We start from the raw sequence: 20,887 nt of genomic DNA on the forward strand, positions 1-20,887 counted from the left end.
GGACATCTACTTTGTGCATGACACAAGTCATTTTTCAAACAACTGTTTACAGACAGATTATTTCACTTAAAATTCACTTTATCACAATTCCAGTGGGTCAGAAGTTTACATACACTAAGTTGACAGCTTTAAACAGCTTTGAAAATTCCAGAAAATTATGTAATGGCTTCTGATAGGTTGATTGACATCATGAGTCAATTGGAGGTGTACCTGTGAATGTATTTCAAGACCTACCTTCAAACTCAGTGCCTCTTTGCTTGACATCATGGGAAATCCAATAGAAATCAGTCAAGACCTCAGAAAAAAACAATTATAGACCTCCACAAGTCAGGTTCATCCTTGGGAGCAATTTCCAAACACCTGAAGGTACCACGTTCATCTGTACAAACATTAGTACGCAAGTATAAATCCCATGGTACCACGCAGCCGTCATACTGCTCAGGAAGGAGACGCGTTCTGTCTCCTAGAGATGAACGTACTTTGGTACGAAAGGTGCAAATCAATCCTAGAACAGCAATGGACCTTGTGAAGATGCTGGAGGAAACAGGTACAAAAGTATCTATATCCACAGTAAAATGAGGGAGGCTTACAAGCCGAAGCCGAAAATGGGAGGCTTACATGCTGAAGAACACCATCCCAACCGTGAAGCACGGGGATGGCAGCATCATGTTGTGGGGGTGTCTGCAGGAGGGACTGGTGCACTTCACAAAATAGATGGCATCATGTGGAAAGAAAATGATGAGATGTTGCTTCAATATATCCACAAGACATCAGTCACGAAGTTAAAGCTTGGTCGCAAATGTGTCTTCCAAATGGACAATGACCCCAAGCATACATCCAAAGTTGTGGCAAAATGGCTTAAGGACCACAAAGTCAAGGTATTGGAGTGGCCATCACAAAGCCCTGACCTCAATCCTATAGAAAATGTGTGGGCAGAACTAAGAAAGCATGTGCAAGCAAAGAGGCCTACAAACCTGACTCAGTTACACCAGCTCTGTCAGGAGGCCTACAAACCTGACTCAGTTACACCAGCTCTGTCAGGAGGCCTACAAACCTGCCTCAGTTACACCAGCTCTGTCAGGAGGCCTACAAACCTGCCTCAGTTACACCAGCTCTGTCAGGAGGCCTACAAACCTGCCTCAGTTACACCAGCTCTGTCAGGAGGCCTACAAACCTGCCTCAGTTACACCAGCTCTGTCAGGAGGCCTACAAACCTGACTCAGTTACACCAGCTCTGTCAGGAGGCCTACAAACCTGACTCAGTTACACCAGCTCTGTCAGGAGGCCTACAAACCTGACTAAGTTACACCAGCTCTGTCAGGAGGCCTACAAACCTGACTCAGTTATACCAGCTCTGTCAGGAGGCCTACACTCAGTTACACCAGCTCTGTCAGGAACCTGACTCAGTTACACCAGCTCTGTCAGGAGGCCTACAAACCTGACTCAGTTACACCAGCTCTGTCAGGAGGCCTACAAACCTGACTCAGTTACACCAGCTCTGTCAGGAGGCCTACAAACCTGCCTCAGTTACACCAGCTCTGTCAGGAGGCCTACAAACCTGCCTCAGTTACACCAGCTCTGTCAGGAGGCCTACAAACCTGCCTCAGTTACACCAGCTCTGTCAGGAGGCCTACAAACCTGCCTCAGTTACACCAGCTCTGTCAGGAGGCCTACAAACCTGACTCAGTTACACCAGCTCTGTCAGGAGGCCTACAAACCTGACTCAGTTACACCAGCTCTGTCAGGAGGCCTACAAACCTGACTCAGTTACACCAGCTCTGTCAGGAGGCCTACAAACCTGACTCAGTTACACCAGCTCTGTCAGGAGGCCTACAAACCTGACTCAGTTACGCCAGCTCTGTCAGGAGGAATGTGCCAAAATTCACCCAACTTATTGTGGGAAGCATGTGGAAGGCCACCCGAAACGTTTGACCCAAATTAAACAATTTAAAGGCAATGCTACCAAATACTAATTGAGTGTATGTAAACTTCTGACCCACTGGGAATGTGATGAAAGAAATAAAAGCTGAAATAAATCATTCTCTCTACTATTATTCTGACATTTCACATTCTTAAAATAAAGTGGTGATCCTAACTGACCTAAAACAGGGAATATTTATTAGGATTATAAATGTCAGGAATTGTGAAAAACTGAGTTTAAATGTATTTGCCAAAAGATGTAAACTTCCCACTTCAACTGTACATAAATACATAGTAAATGCAGTGAGGAAAACAAGTTGAAAAAAGACGTCCTTTCAACCCATTTTTGCTCACTGGGTGTTCACGTTTTGGCAGAAAACAGTCAATATGATTATATGATATGAAACATTCCTTTGAACAAGCTTTACTACAGAGAAATATTGGACGATTCAGCAGCCTCATCCATCATGTTTGGGTTTACCTGAGATTCCGTTTGTCCCTCAGGGTTGGACTCTTAACACTGACCAGACTACTTGATCGATCACTTGACGGATCGATAGATTGAGTCAAAGTCTAACAAAGGTTACTAAGATCAGGTCAGACATTCATGCGAGCAGAGAAGGCGGATATTATCATGCTGATATTATCTTAAAACACTATCGTCACAACAAAGACCAACCAAACTCAGCCTCACTTGCTTCAACTAAACACACCGGACTCACCTTATCATCAAACACACCTGACCTGCAGGTTGAAAACGTTCCTTCCTCCCTCCACTTAGCTCCATTTTACACAACCACTTGTCAATACCTTTTAAAAAGAAAAATCGCAAATACATTTTTTTAAAGAAAGGCTTTTAGCTTATAGAAGGGACGATACATCCGCTTACCGGTACTCTCTTCCTTCGAAGGAGTTGTTTTTTTTCCCTTTAAGACAGTCTTGGAATGCACTATATATATATATATATATATATATATATATAGAGAGAGATAAATATTGCCATTACTATAAAGCATGATTACTGTATACATAAAGTGGCCTCCCTACCACTAGAGGCACCAGAGCGACCTGTAGCACCCTTTCCACTATTAACTCTGACTATCATAACCCTAAAGACCTCTAGGAGGACAGACACTCAGAGCAGTCATAACCCCTAAAGACCTCTAGGAGGACAGACACTCAGAGCAGTCATAACCCCTAAAGACCTCTAGGAGGACAGACACTCAGAGCAGTCATAACCCCTAAAGACCTCTAGGAGGACAGACACTCAGAGCAGTCATAACCCCTAAAGACCTCTAGGAGGACAGACACTCAGAGCAGTCATAATCCCCTAAAGACCTCTAGGAGGACAGACACTCAGAGCAGTCATAACCCCTAAAGACCTCTAGGAGGACAGACACTCAGAGCAGTCATAACCCCTAAAGACCTCTAGGAGGACAGACACTCAGAGCAGTCATAACCCCTAAAGACCTCTAGGAGGACAGACACTCAGAGCAGTCATAACCCCTAAAGACCTCTAGGAGGACAGACACTCAGAGCAGTCATAACCCCTAAAGACCTCTAGGAGGACAGACACTCAGAGCAGTCATAACCCCTAAAGACCTCTAGGAGGACAGACACTCAGAGCAGTCATAACCCCTAAAGACCTCTAGGAGGACAGACACTCAGAGCAGTCATAACCCCTAAAGACCTCTAGGAGGACAGACACTCAGAGCAGTCATAACCCCTAAAGACCTCTAGGAGGACAGACACTCAGAGCAGTCATAACCCCTAAAGACCTCTAGGAGGACAGACACTCAGAGCAGTCATAACCCCTAAAGACCTCTAGGAGGACAGACACTCAGAGCAGTCATAACCCCTAAAGACCTCTAGGAGGACAGACACTCAGAGCAGTCATAACCCCTAAAGACCTCTAGGAGGACAGACACTCAGAGCAGTCATTTTTCTTTTCTTAAAAAAAAATCCCTTATATATGTAAAAATCAACACTTTAGTGACGTTCTTCTCCCGTAGGTCACTCCTCATCCACAGTTTCCCTTTTCGATTCGTCAGCTTTGTGTTCCAGGCCCTGAGGGGCGGGGCTAGAAGGGGGAAGGACATTGACGGCAGCCAATGAGGAGGGGTCTTGTTGATCAAGGTCCTTCCTGGATGAAATCTCTTCCTGTGAAGGAAATAGCTATTCATTTATTAAAACAGTTGACTCCCGATACATGCAATTCAGTTCATTGTTTCAGGGATAGTTTAACAAATCGCTGACTGAATCGTTGATTCACTGACTCACCTGCTCTGAGAATCGTTGATTCACTGACTCACCTGCTCTGAGAATCGTTGATTCACTGACTCACCTGCTCTGAGAATCGTTGATTCACTTGCTCTGCGTAGTCATGTGGCTCCAGCTCCTCCCCGTTGGAGTGACAGCTCGGGCTGCGAACCTCGATACCATGACTCTCCAAGATGGCCGCCTCTGAGGGAGCGAGAGAGGGGAGGAAGGAAAGAGTAAGGAAGTGCGGGACTCGGTGTGGCGTGCGGGACTCGGTGTGGCGTGCGGGACTCGGTGTGGCGTGCGGGACTCGGCGTGGCGTGAGGGACTCGGCGTGGCGTGCGGGACTCGGCGTGGCGTGCGGGACTCGGCGTGGCGTGAGGGACTCGGCGTGGCGTGAGGGACTCGGCGTGGCGTGAGGGACTCGGCGTGGCGTGAGGGACTCGGCGTGGCGTGAGGGACTCGGCGTGGCGTGAGGGACTCGGCGTGGCGTGAGGGACTCGGCGTGGCGTGAGGGACTCGGCGTGGCGTGAGGGACTCGGTGTGGCGTGCGGGACTCGGTGTGGCGTGCGGGACTCGGCGTGGCGTGCGGGACTCGGTGTGGCGTGCGGGACTCGGTGTGGCGTGCGACTCGGTGTTGAGCATCAGAGATTCTCACCTATATTAGCCCGCCTCTTCATCTCTTTCCGGCGGTTGGCGAACCAGTTGTACACCTTCAGAGCCGTGACACGCTCAAACTCCGACAGCTTGCATCCTGGGTAATGACAACAGAAAAAAAAAAAAAAAAAAGATGAACAAGTGAATATATTTAATTGGGTGAGCTGCTTTCTCGTCATGATAAAATGAGAGCCTTTTTAAACATGGGATTCGATTGACAAAGCAGACATTTGAGAGACGTAACAGATTGACTACAGGTGTGTTCTTGCCAAACAATCCAAACTGACCGGGTTTCTGGATGACTGAGTTGCAGGCGTTAGCGATCTCCTCTCTCTTTGCCTCGTCAGGGTACTGGTTCTCCATGAAGAAACTTGATAACCAATAGGAAAACAGAAAGATGAGTCCTTCCTGCCCATGACCATAACCAAATCTCAAACTCTCATCATAGTGGAGGCGCGAGAAAGACACCATCCAGCCAATGAGAGTGCAGCTACATCAGCCTAAATCAGGGACATTAACCAGAGCAAACTAGACACTCATTGAAGTGGGACAGTAGATTAATGGACACATGAGGTGGTTCACATTCAGTGCTGTGGTCATAACTCTCCCTTTCTCTCCTCTTCTAGGAGGACATAAATAATAACCAAATGTAACCGTAACAGAAAGATAAACTGCACCAAATGTTTTCACTGGTTACCACAGACAACGTCCATATCGTAAGATTCATGGGGGGAATTAAATGTTTTTTTTTAGTCTTAATTTAAGGTTAGCAGTGTGGCTTAGGTTAGATTCCCGAGTGGTTGGGCTCCCGAGCGGCAATGCGGTCTAAAGGCACTGCATCTCAGTGCTAGAGGCATTACAACAGACACCCTGCTTTGAATCCAGGCTGTATCACAACCGGCCGTGATTGGGAGTCCCATAGGGAGGCACACAATTGGCCCAACTTCGTCAGATTTTCTCTCCACGCCCCTCTCCACTTCTCTCCACGCCCCTCTCCTCTTCTCTCCACGCCCCTCTCCTCTTCTCTCCACGCCCCTCTCCTCTTCTCTCCACGCCCCTCTCCTCTTCTCTCCACGCCCCTCTCCTCTTCTCTCCAAGCCCCTCTCCTCTTCTTTCCATTCCCCCACCCCCCCATCTCTCCATGCCCCTCCCCTCTCCTTCTCTATGTCCCTCTCCTCTTCTCTCCAAGCCCCTATCCTCTTCTTTCCATTCCCCCATCTCTCTCCCCCCCATCTCTCCATGCCCCTCCCCTCTCCTTCTCTATGTCCCTCTCCTCTCCTCTCCAAGCCCCTCTCCTCTTCTTTCCATTCCTCTATCTCTCTCCCCCCCCATCTCTCCATGCCCCTCCCCTCTCCTTCTCTATGTCCCTCTCCTCTCCTCTCCAAGCCCCTCTCCTCTTCTTTCCATTCCCCCATCCCCCCCCCCCCCCCCATCTCTCCATGCCCCTCCCCTCCTTCTCTATGTCCCTCTCCTCTCCTCTCCAAGCCCCTCTCCTCTTCTTTCCATTCCCCCATCTCTCCCCCCCCCATCTCTCCATGCCCCTCCCCTCTCCTTCTCTATGTCCCTCTCCTCTTCTCTCCAAGCCCCTCTCCTCTCCTCTCCAAGCCCCTCTCCTCTTCTTTCCATTCCTCTATCTCTCTCCCCCCATCTCTCCATGCCCCTCCCCTCTCCTTCTCTATGTCCCTCTCCTCTCCTCTCCAAGCCCCTCTCCTCTTCTTTCCATTCCCCCATCTCTCCCCCCCCCCCCATCTCTCCATGCCCCTCCCCTCTCCTTCTCTATGTCCCTCTCCTCTCCTCTCCAAGCCCCTCTCCTCTTCTTTCCATTCCCCCATCTCTCCCCCCCCCCCATCTCTCCATGCCCCTCCCCTCTCCTTCTCTATGTCCCTCTCCTCTTCTCTCCAAGCCCCTCTCCTCTCCTCTCCAAGCCCCTCTCCTCTTCTTTCCATTCCCCCATCTTTCCATGCCCCCATCTCCCCCCCCCATCTTTCCATGCCCCTCCCCTCTCTCCAAGCCCCTCCTCTCTCCTCGTCTCTCCAAGCCCCTCCTCTCTCCTCGTCTCTCCAAGCCCCTCCTCTCTCCAAGCCCCTCCTCGTCTCTCCAAGCCCCTCCTCTCTCCAAGCCCCTCCTCTCTCCTAGTCTCTCCATGCCCCTCCTCTCTCCAAGCCCCTCCTCTCTCCTTGTCTCTCCAAGCCCCTCCTCTCTCCTTGTCTCTCCAAGCTCCTCCTCTCTCCTCGTCTCCCCAAGCCTCTCTCTCCAAGCTCCTCCTCTCTCTCCAAGCTCCTCCTCTCTCGCCAAGCTCCTCTCTCGCCAAGCTCCTCCTCTCTCGCCAAGCTCCTCTCGCCAAGCTCCTCTCCTCTCGCCAAGCTCCTCTCCTCTCGCCAAGCTCCTCTCCTCTCTCGCCAAGCTCCTCTCTCACTCTCTCCAAAACCCCTCTCTCCTTTTCTCTCCAAGCCCCTCCCCTCTCCAAGCCCCTCCCCTCTCCAAGCCCCTCCCTCTCCAAGCCCCTCCCCTCTCCAAGCCCCTCCCTCTCCTTCTCTCTCCAAGCCCCTCCCCTCTCCTCCCCTCTCCAAGCCCCTCCCCTCTCCATGTCCCTCTCCTCTCCATGTCCCTATCCTTCTCTCTCCAAGCCCCTCCCCTTTTCTCCATGTCCCTCTCCTTCTCTCTCCAAGCCCCTCCCCTCTCCTTCTCTCCATGTCCCTCTCCTTCTCTCTCCAAGCCCCTCCCCTCTCCTTCTCTCCATGTCCCTCTCCAAGCCCCTCCCCTCTCCATGTCCCTCTCCAAGCCCCTCCCCTCTCCTCTCCATGTCCCTCTCCTTCTCTCTCCAAGCCCCTCCCCTCTCTCAATTCAATTCAAGGGGCTTTATTGGCATGGGAAACATGTGTTAAATTGCCAACGCAAGTGAGGTAGATAATATACAAAAGTGAAATAAACAATAAAAATTAACAGTAAACGTTACACATGCAGAAGTTTCAAAACAATAAAGACATTACAAATGTCATATATATATTTATATATATATATATATATATATATATATATATATATATATATATATATATATATATATACAGTGTTGTAACAATGTACAAATGGTTAAAGTACACAAGGGGAAAATAAAGCATAAATAAGGGTGGTATTTACAACGGTGTTTGTTCTTCACTGGTTGCCCTTTTCTTGAGGAAACTAGCCACAAATCTTGCTGTTGTGATGTCACACTGTGGTATTTCACCCTGTAGATATGGGAGTTTATCAAAATTGGGTTTGTTTTCAAATTCTTTGTGGATCTGTGTAATCTGAGAGAAATATGTCTCTCTAATATGGTCATACATTGGGCAGGAGGTTAGGAAGTGCAGCTCAGTTTCCACCTCATTTTGTGGGCAGTGAGCACATACTGTCTTCTCTTGAGAGCCATGTCTGCTTACGGCGGCCTTTCTCAATAGCAAGGCTATGCTCCTATTCTGTACATAGTCAAAGCTTTCCTTAAGTTTAGGTCAGTCACAGTGGTCAGGTATTCTGCCACTGTGTACTCTCTGTTTAGGGACAAATAGCATTCTAGTTTGCTCTGTTTTTTAATTAATTATTTCCAATGTGTTAAGTAATTATCTTTTTGTTTTCTCATGATTTGGTTGGGTCTAATTGTGCTGCTGTCCTGGGGCTCTGTAGGGTGTGTTTATGTTTGTGAACAGAGCCCCAGGACCAGCTTGCTTAGGGGACACTTCTCCAGGTTCATCTCTCTGTAGGTGATGGCTTTGTTATGGAAGGTTTGTGAAACGCTTCCTTTTAGGTGGTTGTAGAATTTAATGGCTCTTTTCTGGATTTTGATAATTAGTGGGTATCGGCCTAATTCTGCTCTGCATGCATTATTTGGTGTTTTACGTTGTACACGGAGGATATTTTTTGCAGAATTCTGCATGCAGTCTCAATTTGGTGTTTGTCCCATTTTGTGAAGTCTTGGTTGATGAGCGAACCCCAGACCACACCAACCATGAAGGGCAATGAGTTCTATAACTGATTCCAGTATTTTTAGACAGATCGTAATTGGTATGTTGAATTTTATGTTCCCTTTGATGGCATAGAAGGCCCTTCTTGCCTTGTCTCTCAGATCGTTCACAGCCTTGTGGAAGTTATCTGTGGCCCTGATGTTTAGGCCAAGATATATATTGTTTGTTGTGTGCTCTAGGGCAACGTGTCTAGATGGAATTTGTATTCGTGGTCCTGGCAACTGGACCTTTATTGGAACACCATTATTTTTGTCTTACTGAGATTTACTGTCAGGGCCCAGGTCTGGTCTCTCTCCTTTTCTCTCTATGCCCCCGTCTGAAAAATAACTTCACAAAATGTAGGAGCAGCATTTTTCTCCGTCTCTCCCTTCTCCATGCCTCCCACCTCTCCCTCCTTCTCCATGCCTCCCTCCTTCTCCATGCCTCCCTCCTTCTCCATGCCTCCCTCCTTCTCCATGCCTCCCTCCTTCTCCATGCCTCCCTCCTTCTCCATGCCTCCCTCCTCCCCCTCCCTCCAACCTCTCCCTCCCTCCCTCCTTCTCCATGCCTCCCACCTCTCCCACCCTTCTCCATGCCTCCCACCTCTCCCACCCTTCCCCTTGCCTCCCACCTCTCCCTCCCTTCTCCATGCCTCCCACCTCTCCCACCCTTCTCCATGCCTCCCACCTCTCCCACCCTTCTCCATGCCTCCCACCCTTCTCCATGCCTCCCACCCTTCTCCATGCCTCCCACCCTTCTCCCACTCCATGCCTCCCACCTCTCCCTCCCACTCCATGCCTCCCACCTCTCCCTCCCACTCCATGCCTCCCACCTCTCCCTCCCACTCCATGCCTCCCACCTCTCCCTCCCACTCCATGCCTCCCACCTCTCCCTCCCCTCCATGCCTCCCACCTCTCCCTCCCACCTCTCCCTCCCACTCCATGCCTCCCACCTCTCCCTCCCACTCCATGCCTCCCACCTCTCCCTCCCACTCCATGCCTCCCACCTCTCCCTCCCACTCCATGCCTCCCACCTCTCCCTCCCACTCCATGCCTCCCACCTCTCCCTCCCACCTCTCCCTCCCACTCCATGCCTCCCACTCCATGCCTCCCACCTCTCCCTCCCACCTCTCCCTCCCACCTCTCCCTCCCACCTCTCAAACCTTCTCCATGCATCCCACCCTTCTCCATGCCTCCCACCTCTCAAACCTTCTCCATGCCTCCCACCTCTCCCTCCCTTCTCCATGCCTCCCACCTCTCCATGCCTCCCACTCCATGCCTCCCACCTCTCCCTCCCACTCCATGCCTCCCACCTCTCCCCTCCCACTCCATGCCTCCCACCTCTCCCTCCCACTCCATGCCTCCCCTCCATGCCTCCCACCTCTCCCTCCCCTCTCCCTCCCACCTCTCAAACCTTCTCCATGCATCCCACCCTTCTCCATGCCTCCCACCTCTCAAACCTTCTCCATGCCTCCCACCTCTCCCTCCCTTCTCCATGCATCCCACCCTTCTCCATGCCTCCCACCTCTCCCTCCCACCTCTCCCTCCCTTCTCCATGCATCCCACCCTTCTCCATGCCTCCCACCCTTCTCCATGCCTCCCACCTCTCCCTCCCACTCCATGCCTCCCACCTCTCCCTCCCACCTCTCCCTCCCTTCTCCATGCATCCCACCCTTCTCCATGCCTCCCACCCTTCTCCATGCCTCCCACCTCTCCCTCCCTTCTCCATGCCTCCCACCTCCATGCCTCCCACCTCTCCCTCCACTCCATGCCTCCCACCTCTCCCTCTCTCTCTCCCACTCCATGCCTCCCACCTCTCCCCTCTCTCTCTCCCACTCCATGCCTCCCACCTCTCTCTCTCTCCCACTCCATGCCTCCCACCTCTCCCTCCCTTCTCCATGCCTCCCACCCTTCTCCATGCCTCCCACCTCTCCCACCCTTCTCCATGCCTCCCACCTCTCCCTCTCCCACTCCATGCCTCCCACCTCTCCCTCTCCCACTCCATGCCTCCCACCTCTCCCTCTCCCACTCCATGCCTCCCACCTCTCTCTCTCCCACTCCATGCCTCCCACCTCTCTCTCTCCCACTCCATGACTCCCACCTCTCTCTCTCCCACTCCATGACTCCCACCTCTCTCTCTCCCACTCCATGACTCCCACCTCTCTCTCTCCCACTCCATGACTCCCACCTCTCTCTCTCCCACTCCATGACTCCCACCTCTCTCTCTCCCACCTCTCTCTCTCCCACTCCATGACTCCCACCTCTCCCACTCCATGACTCCCACCTCTCCCTCCCTTCTCCCACCTCTCCCTCCCTTCTCCCACCTCTCCCTCCCTTCTCCCACCTCTCTCTCCCACTCCATGCCTCCCACCTCTCCCTCCCACTCCATGCCTCCCACCTCTCCCACTCCATGCCTCCCACCTCTCCCTCTCCCACTCCATGCCTCCCACCCTTCTCCATGCCTCCCACCTCTCCCTGCCTCCCACCCTTCTCCATGCCTCCCACCCTTCTCCATGCCTCCCACCCTTCTCCATGCCTCCCACCTCTCCCTCCCTTCTCCATGCCTCCCCCTCTCTCCCCCCCTCTCTCCCACCTCTCCTCCCACCTCCATGCCTCCCACCTCTCCCTCTCTCCCACTCCATGCCTCCCACCTCTCCTCTCTCCCACTCCATGCCTCCCACCTCTCCCTCTCCCACTCCATGCCTCCCACCTCTCCCTCTCCCACTCCATGCCTCCCACCTCTCCCTCTCCCACTCCATGCCTCCCACCTCTCCCTCTCCCACTCCATGCCTCCCACCTCTCCCTCCACCTCTCCCTCCCCACCTCTCCCTCCCACCTCTCAAACCTTCTCCATGCATCCCACCCTTCTCCATGCCTCCCACCTCTCAAACCTTCTCCATGCCTCCCACCTCTCCCTCCCACTCCATGCCTCCCACCTCTCCCTCCCACTCCATGCCTCCCACCTCTCCCTCCCACTCCATGCCTCCCACCTCTCCCTCCCACTCCATGCCTCCCACCTCTCCCTCCCACTCCATGCCTCCCACTCCATGCCTCCCACCTCTCCCTCCCACCTCTCCCTCCCACCTCTCAAACCTTCTCCATGCATCCCACCCTTCTCCATGCCTCCCACCTCTCAAACCTTCTCCATGCCTCCCACCTCTCCCTCCCTTCTCCATGCATCCCACCCTTCTCCATGCCTCCCACCTCTCCCTCCCACCTCTCCCTCCCTTCTCCATGCATCCCACCCTTCTCCATGCCTCCCACCTCTCCCTCCCACTCCATGCCTCCCACCTCTCCCTCCCACCTCTCCCTCCCTTCTCCATGCATCCCACCCTTCTCCATGCCTCCCACCCTTCTCCATGCCTCCCACCTCTCCCTCCCTTCTCCATGCCTCCCACCTCTCCCTCCCACTCCATGCCTCCCACCTCTCCCTCCCACTCCATGCCTCCCACCTCTCCCTCCTCTCTCTCCCACTCCATGCCTCCCACCTCTCCCTCCCACTCCATGCCTCCCACCTCTCCCTCCCTTCTCCATGCATCCCACCCTTCTCCATGCCTCCCACCCTTCTCCATGCCTCCCACCTCTCCCTCCCTTCTCCATGCCTCCCACCTCTCCCTCCCACTCCATGCCTCCCACCTCTCCCTCCCACTCCATGCCTCCCACCTCTCCCTCCTCTCTCTCCCACTCCATGCCTCCCACCTCTCCCTCCTCTCTCTCCCACTCCATGCCTCCCACCTCTCCTCTCCCACTCCATGCCTCCCACCTCTCTCTCTCCCACTCCATGCCTCCCACCTCTCCCTCCCTTCTCCATGCCTCCCACCCTTCTCCATGCCTCCCACCTCTCTCTCTCCCTTCTCCATGCCTCCCACCTCTCCCTCCCACTCCATGCCTCCCACCTCTCCCTCCCACTCCATGCCTCCCACCTCTCTCTCTCCCACTCCATGCCTCCCACCTCTCTCTCTCCCACTCCATGCCTCCCACCTCTCTCTCTCCCACTCCATGCCTCCCACCTCTCTCTCTCCCACTCCATGCCTCCCACCTCTCTCTCTCTCCCACTCCATGCCTCCCACCTCTCTCTCTCCCACTCCATGCCTCCCACCTCTCCCTCCCTTCTCCATGCCTCCCACCCTTCTCCATGCCTCCCACCTCTCCCACCCTTCTCCATGCCTCCCACCTCTCCTCCTCCCTCTCCCACTCCATGCCTCCCACCTCTCCCTCTCCCACTCCATGCCTCCCACCTCTCCCTCTCCCTCCCTCCATGCCTCCACCTCTCCTCTCACTCCTGACCCCACCCTCTCTCTCCCATGCCTCCCACCTCTCTCTCTCCCACTCCATGACTCCCACCTCTCTCTCTCCCACTCCATGACTCCCACCTCTCTCTCTCCCACTCCATGACTCCCACCTCTCTCTCTCCCACTCCATGACTCCCACCTCTCTCTCTCCCACCTCTCTCTCTCCCACTCCATGACTCCCACCTCTCCCACTCCATGACTCCCACCTCTCCCTCCCTTCTCCCACCTCTCCCTCCCTTCTCCCACCTCTCCCTCCCTTCTCCCACCTCTCTCTCCCCTCCATGCCTCCCACCTCTCCCTCCCACTCCATGCCTCCCACCTCTCCCACTCCATGCCTCCCACCTCTCCCTCTCTCCCACCCTTCTCCATGCCTCCCACCCTTCTCCATGCCTCCCACCTCTCCCTGCCTCCCACCCTTCTCCATGCCTCCCACCCTTCTCCATGCCTCCCACCTCTCCCACCCTTCTCCATGCCTCCCACCTCTCCCTCCCACCTCTCTCTCCCACCTCTCCCTCCTCCCACCCTCTCCCTCTCCCCTCCATGCCTCCCACCTCTCCCTCTCCCACCTCTCCATGCCTCCCACCCTCTCCCTCTCCCCTCCCACCTCTCCCTCCCCTTCTCCCACCTCTCCCTCCCCGCCTCCCACCTCTCCTCCCCGCCTCCCACCTCCCTCCCTCCGCCTCCCACCTCTCCTCCCCGCCTCCCACCTCTCCCTCCCGCCTCCCACCTCTCCTCCACGCCTCCCACGCCTCCCACCTCTCCTCCCGCCTCCCACCTCTCCTCCACGCCTCCCACCTTCTCCCGCCTCCCACCTTCTCCGCCTCCCACCTTCTCCCGCCTCCCACCTTCTCCGCCTCCCACCTTCTCCACGCCTCCCACCTTCTCCACGCCTCCCACCTTCTCCACGCCTCCCACCTTCTCCACGCCTCCCACCTTCTCCACGCCTCCCACCTTCTCCACGCCTCCCACCTTCTCCACGCCTCCCACCTTCTCCACGCCTCCCACCTTCTCCACGCCTCCCACCTTCTCCACGCCTCCCACCTTCTCCCGCCTCCCACCTTCTCCCGCCTCCCACCTTCTCCACGCCTCCCACCTTCTCCACGCCTCCCACCTTCTCCCGCCTCCCACCTTCTCCACGCCTCCCACCTTCTCCACGCCTCCCACCTTCTCCACGCCTCCCACCTTCTCCACGCCTCCCACCTTCTCCACGCCTCCCACCTTCTCCACGCCTCCCACCTTCTCCACGCCATAAAGGAGTAGCAGCACTGCAGTGGTATTGCGTAATCCCTAGAGCTGTGGGATGGCGTGGCTTGTCTAAGTGCCTGTGTATTTCTCATTACTGAGAGTGCCCTCTGCTAAGAAATATCACAGAGGAGTCGATCGCTTAGATTAGGATATGCCTTGTTTAAAAAACACACACAAAAAAAAATTAAACCATAGACTGGTTATAAAGAATATGTTTCTTAACATAATGGGCTCTGAATTAAAACATTTAATTCATTTAAAAAAGTTAAGAGAAGCATCATATAAAATTTAGGAGCAGCAGAAAATGTTTTTTTTTTTTACAATTTATTGAGATACTAACTATATGAATTCTAGCTACTTTCGAAGGAAATGTTTGTAACCTAGAAACGAAATACATTAAGTCTATTATGAAAGCTAAAATGTTTATACAAAACACCTGTCGGTGAAATTACAAAAGCCACGCGTAAATAGTAGGTTTCAGTGTAAAAGCACTGTTTTCCTATTGAGACGCAACACCTTGAAAATGGTACACTGTCTCTTTAAAACAAAATGGCGGGTTTGTGATGACAAGAGATCTGTCATACATTCATTTATGATCATTGATCACCTTTTTTTCCCGCGGCCCCTCAGCTCGCCAACCGACGAGTTAACACGACTGAACAAAGTGTAAACAGATGGTTAACGACGTCAACGAGCGAGTCGTTTTTTAAAAAACGGTCCACGACATTATGAACGGAAAACGCGATCCCGCTATAGGACGAGACAAAATGTCGCGCCGGTAATATACAGAGCATTCGGAAAGTATTCAGACCCCTTTCCCTTTCCCACATTACAGCGTTAATCTAAAATCGATTAAATATATATTTTTCCTCATCAATCTACACACAATACCCAATAATGACACTGAAAAAACATCCACATGAACCTTAATGTAACAGAGTGAGTTCCATGTGTCATGCTGCAAACAAACACCTGATGAGATCAAAGTGGGTTTGTTTTTTTTGCGGTGAAAGAAAACCACAACATGACACACCTTGATAATGAAATGAATTAAATAGTAGTTTATTATTCAGGTTGGCAGTAGTAGGTTGGGAGTGGTCAGTAAGCAGGGGTGAAAGTACAGTTTATCCACATTAAAACGATCCCTCCTAAATGATCTGATCACAGTCACATCCGGCATGACTAAAAGCCCCATCAGCCTCAGCAGCAGGACTAGCTGTACAGCTGTGTGATGTGGTGGCGATAGGTGACACCTGGGGCTATCCCTGGGGCGGCAGGGTAGCCTAGTGGTTAGAGCATTGGACTAGTAACCGGAAGGTTGCAAGTTCAAATCCCCGAGCTGACAAGGTACAAAATCTGCCATTCTGCCCACTGTTCCCAGGCCGTCATTGAGAATAAGAATTTGTTTTTAACTGACTTGCCTGGTTAAATAAAGGTAAAATAAAAAAAATGAAATAAGTGATTGAGCCGTCTAGTCTGGAATGTCTGCTATGTGACTCAAATATACATGTACTGTAGGTCAGATCCTTTTTTGACCTGGTTGAGCTAGATAAATGGTGCAACCGTGATGCTATTCGATATTTTGCCGTATATGCGACCCAATTGTTTGGACTTCAGAACCTTAACAAGCCCAATGTGTCCTGGTTAGGGGAGGGTTTGGTCGGGGGGGGGGGGGGGGGGGCTGTCATTGTAAAATGAGAATTTGTTCTTAAAATAATAATAATTTAAAACAGTCGACATGATTCAATGACAAGGTGTGGCCCTAACAATGTCACCTTGTCACTGAATCATGTTGACTGTTTTAAATTATAATTATTTTTTTACCTTTTATTTAACGAGGCAAGTCAGTTAAGAACAAATTCTCATTTTACAATGACAGCCTTCCCCCCCTGACCAAACCCTCCCCTAACCAGGACGACGCTGGGCCAATTGTGTGCCGCCCTATGGGACACCTGATCATGGACAGTTGTGATACAGCCCGGGGATCAAACCAGGCCTCCAGCACTGAGATGCAGTGTCTTAGACCGCTGCGCCACTCTGGAGTTAAATTAGAAGCCTTATCATAAACTTCAATAGACTCAACCACTTTTATTGTTTAGTGCTGGGCTTGGACAAAAGCCTGGACAACCCATAGCTCTCCAGCATAGCTCTCCAGCATAGCTCTCCAGCATAGCTCTCCAGCATAGCTCTCCAGCATAGCTCTCCAGCATAGCTCTCCAGCATAGCTCTCCAGCATAGCTCTCCAGCATAGCTCTCCAGCATAGCTCTCCAGCCCGGCTCTCCAGCCCGGCTCTCCAGCCCGGCTCTCCAGCCCGGCTCTCCAGCCCGGCTCTCCAGCCCGGCTCTCCAGCCCGGCTCTCCAGCCCGGCTCTCCAGCCCGGCTCTCCAGCCCGGCTCTCCAGCATAGCTCTCCAGCATAGCTCTCCAGCATAGCTCTCCAGCATAGCTCTCCAGCATAGCTCTCCAGCATAGCTCTCCAGCATAGCTCTCCAGCATAGCTCTCAGCAGCCCAGCTCTCAGCCCAGCTCTCCAGCCCAGCTCTCCAGCCCAGCTCCCAGCCCAGCTCTCCAGCCCAGCTCTCCAGCCCAGCTCTCCAGCCCAGCTCTCCAGCCCAGCTCTCCAGCCCAACTCTCCAGCCCAACTCTCCAGCCCAACTCTCCAGCCCAACTCTCCAGCCCAACTCTCCAGCCCAACTCTCCAGCCCAACTCTCCAGCCCAGCTCTCCAGCCCAGCTCTCCAGCCCAGCTCTCAGCCCAGCTCTCCAGCCCAGCTCTCAGCCCAGCTCTCCAGCCCAGCTCTCTAGCATAGCTCTCTAGCATAGCTCTCCAGCCCAGCTCTCTAGCATAGCTCTCCAGCCCAGCTCTCCAGCATAGCTCTCCAGCCCAGCTCTCTAGCATAGCTCTCCAGCCCAGCTCTCTAGCATAGCTCTCCAGCCCAGCTCTCTAGCATAGCTCTCCAGCCCAGCTCTCTAGCATAGCTCTCCAGCATAGCTCTCCAGCCCAGCTCTCCAGCCCAGCTCTCCAGCCCAGCTCTCTAGCATAGCTCTCTAGCATAGCTCTCCAGCCCAGCTCTCTAGCATAGCTCTCTAGCATAGCTCTCCAGCATAGCTCTCCAGCCCAGCTCTCTAGCATAGCTCTCTAGCATAGCTCTCCAGCCCAGACCAGGGTTGGGGACCACTGGCCCTAGTAGAGGAAAGCACTCAGACTCCAAAAACATGTCCACACAGCTCTGTTCTAGATTATTGGACAGTTGGCTTTCATCCTTTTCCGAATTCTCAGTACGGCTCAAGCAATTTCACCAACCCATTTCAAAAATGGTCACGGGAGTAAACATACCTTAAAAAGGCACCATTTTGGAAAAACGTTGTCATTCAATACAAACCGCCGCGCAACGTAGCAAACGTTGAAGCGAAATGAACGCACCCCTAAAAATGTCTTAGTGACAGAATCACTAACATGAATAGACTCAACCACCATCGGTTAGTGCTGGTTGGAGAATCTGTTTTGGATCCGTTGTCATGGAAACCTAACCCAATCAGGGTCTGTGATTGGCTCACCTCTCCATGATGGACTGGCACTCCTTCCTCCAGGTGAACCTGCTTCCCCTCCGCAGCCTAAGAGGACCGCCAACCATCCCGCCCCTCTCCCCAGGGCTGACCCCGTCCTCCAATCAGGCTCCTCCTTCACCAGGGAGCGCATCGATAAGGTAGCACCTATAGCGGGTGACAGGGAGGGAGGGATTAAAACATACAAGATAAAAAATAAAAACATTTAAAAAGATCACTGATTGCAACTAGTAGCCTGATAGCAAAAGAAAATAGTTATTGAAGAAATTATATAACTGTTTCAAGACAACATTTAGGATACGCAGTAAAAACCCACACATCAGGAGGGAAACAGCGTATTCGGAAAGTATTCAGACCCCTTGACTTTTTCAACATTTTGTTACGTTACAGCCTTTTCTTTTTTTAAAGGATTAAATTGTTTTTTCCCCCTTATCTACACACAATGAGAAAGGTAAAACAGGTTGTTTTCCCCCTTATCTACACACAATGAGAAAGGTAAAACAGGTTGTTTTTCCCCCTTATCTACACACAATGAGAAAGGTAAAACAGGTTGTTTTTTAAACGAATAATAACATGAAATATCAAATTTATATAAAGTATTCAGACCCTTTACTCAGTACTTTGCTGAAGCAACAGAGGCAGCAATTATAGCATCGATTCTTCTTGTGTATGACGCTACAAGCTTGGCACAGCTGTATTTGGGGAGTTTCTCCCATTCCTCTCTGCAGATCCTCTCAAGCTCTGTTAAGTTGGATGGGGATCGTCGCTACACAGCTATTTTCAGGTCTCTCCAGAGATGTTCGATCGGGTTCAAGTCTGGGCTCTGGCTGGGCCACTCAAGGACATTCAGAGACTTGTCCAGAAGCCACTCCTGTGTTGTCTAGGCTGTGTGCTTAGGGTCGTTGTCCTGTTGGAAGGTGAACCTTCGCCCAGTCTGAGGTCCTGAGCACTCTGTAGCAGGTTTTCATCAAAGATCTCCCTGTACTTTGCTCCGTTCATCTTTCCCTTGATCCTGACTAGTCTCCCAGGCCCTGCCACTGAAAAACATCCCCACAGCATGATGCTGCCACCACCATGCTTCACCATAGGGATGGTGCCAGGTTTCCTCCAGACGTGCCGATTGGCCATCAGACCATACTTGGTTTCATCGGACCAGATAATCTTGTTTCTCATGGTCTGAAACTCCCAAGAGGGCCGTCATGTGCCTTTTACTGAGGAGTTGCTTCCGTCTGGCCACTCTACCATAAAGGCCTGATTGGTGGAATGCCGCATAGATGGTTGTCCTTCTGGAAGGTTCTCCCATCTCCAGAGGAACGCTGGAGCTCTGTCAGAGTGACCATCGGGTTGGTCTTCTCCCCGATTGCTCATTTTGTCCCGGCGGCCAGCTCTAGGAAGAGTCTTGGTGGTTCCAAACTTCTTCCATTAAAGAATGATGGAGGCCACTGTGTTCTTGGGGGACCTTCAATGCTGCAGACCCTTCCCCAGATCTACAGACAGTTCCTTAGACCTCTTTGGCTTTGTTTTGCTCTGTCAACCTCCAATCCATTTTAGAACAAGGCTGTAACGTAACATTTGGAAAAAGGGAAGTGGTCTGAATAATATCCGAATGCACTGAAGATATGCAGGCTAGGTCATGTGATCACAGGCATGTGTCAGACAGAGTGGACTAGGTCATGTGATCACAGGCATGTGTCAGACAGAGTGGACTAGGTCATGTGATCACAGGCATGTGTCAGACAGAGTGGACTAGGTCATGTGATCACAGGCATGTGTCAGACAGAGTGGACTAGGTCATGTGATCACAGGCATGTGTCAGACAGAGTGGGCTAGGTCATGTGATCACAGGCATGTGTCAGACAGAGTGGGCTAGGTCATGTGATCACAGGCATGTGTCAGACAGAGTGGACTAGGTCATGTGATCACAGGCATGTGTCAGACAGAGTGGACTAGGTCATGTGATCACAGGCATGTGTCAGACAGAGTGGACTAGGTCATGTGATCACAGGCATGTGTCAGACAGAGTGGACTAGGTCATGTGATCACAGGCATGTGTCAGACAGAGTGGACTAGGTCATGTGATCACAGGCATGTGTCAGACAGAGTGGACTAGGTCATGTGATCACAGGCATGTGTCAGACAGAGTGGACTAGGTCATGTGATCACAGGCATGTGTCAGACAGAGTGGACTAGGTCATGTGATCACAGGCATGTGTCAGACAGAGTGGACTAGGTCATGTGATCACAGGAGAGGAGTTAACCCAGTTTATACTGCTCTACGACCCTGGAGGAGAGGAGTTAACCCAGTTTATACTGCTCTACAACCCTGGAGGAGAGGAGTTAACCCAGTTTATACTGCTCTACGACCCTGGAGGAGAGGAGTTAACCCAGTTTATACTGCTCTACGACCCTGGAGGAGAGGAGTTAACCCAGTTTATACTGCTCTACGACCCTGGAGGAGAGGAGTTAACCTAGTTTATACTGCTCTACAACCCTGGAGGAGGAGTTAACCCAGTTTATACTGCTCTACGACCCTGGAGGAGAGAGTTAACCCAGTTTATACTGCTCTACAACCCTGGAGGAGAGGAGTTAACCCAGTTATACTGCTCTACGACCCTGGAGGAGAGGAGTTAACCCAGTTTATACTGCTCTACAACCCTGGAGGAGAGGAGTTAACCCAGTTTATACTGCTCTACAACCCTGGAGGAGAGGAGTTAACCCAGTTTATACTGCTCTACGACCCTGGAGAGAGTTAACCCAGTTTATACTGCTCTACAACCCTGGAGGAGAGGAGTTAACCCAGTTTATACTGCTCTACAACCCTGGAGGAAGGAGTTAACCCAGTTTATACTGCTCTACGACCCTGGAGGAGAGGAGTTAACCCAGTTTATACTGCTCTACGACCCTGGAGAGGAGTTAACCCAGTTTATACTGCTCTCGACCCTGGAGGAGAGGAGTTAACCCAGTTTATAC

At 52.1% G+C, this 20,887-nt stretch overlaps 1 protein-coding gene across 2 annotated transcripts; it reads right to left on the reverse strand.

Moving 5' to 3' along the window:
- Positions 1-2,014: 2,014 nt before the first annotated feature.
- On the reverse strand, positions 2,015-18,226 carry LOC124028482 (homeobox-containing protein 1-like). Of its 2 annotated transcripts, none has more exons than XM_046340525.1 (5): positions 17,909-18,226; positions 5,124-5,206; positions 4,838-4,933; positions 4,265-4,383; positions 2,015-4,080 (listed from the first exon to the last, which is right to left on the reverse strand). In XM_046340525.1, the coding sequence occupies exons 1-5, from the start codon at positions 17,983-17,985 to the stop codon at positions 3,934-3,936; spliced, it is 522 nt and encodes a 173-aa protein (XP_046196481.1). In that variant the 5' UTR covers positions 17,986-18,226; the 3' UTR covers positions 2,015-3,933. The 2 variants fall into 2 exon arrangements, with proteins under 2 accessions (XP_046196481.1, XP_046196480.1); XM_046340524.1 differs by having other exon boundaries at positions 2,015-4,095.
- Between the last annotated feature and the right edge of the window lie 2,661 nt (positions 18,227-20,887).

Source organism: Oncorhynchus gorbuscha, unplaced genomic scaffold (assembly GCF_021184085.1).
Source record: "Oncorhynchus gorbuscha isolate QuinsamMale2020 ecotype Even-year unplaced genomic scaffold, OgorEven_v1.0 Un_scaffold_4260, whole genome shotgun sequence".
Lineage (NCBI taxonomy): Eukaryota > Metazoa > Chordata > Actinopteri > Salmoniformes > Salmonidae > Oncorhynchus > Oncorhynchus gorbuscha.

Bases quoted from the DNA above. Each gene is read 5' to 3' on its own strand.
- LOC124028482 (XM_046340524.1), bottom strand. From the start codon at position 17,985: ATGGTTGGCGGTCCTCTTAGGCTGCGGAGGGGAAGCAGGTTCACCTGG. The intron at 4,384-4,837 runs GTGAGAATCTCT...TCGCTCCCTCAG, and splicing joins GAAGAGGCGGGCTAATATAG to AGGCGGCCATCTTGGAGAGT. The intron at 4,096-4,264 runs GTGAGTCAGTGA...ATAAATGAATAG, and splicing joins ATCAACGATTCTCAGAGCAG to CTATTTCCTTCACAGGAAGA.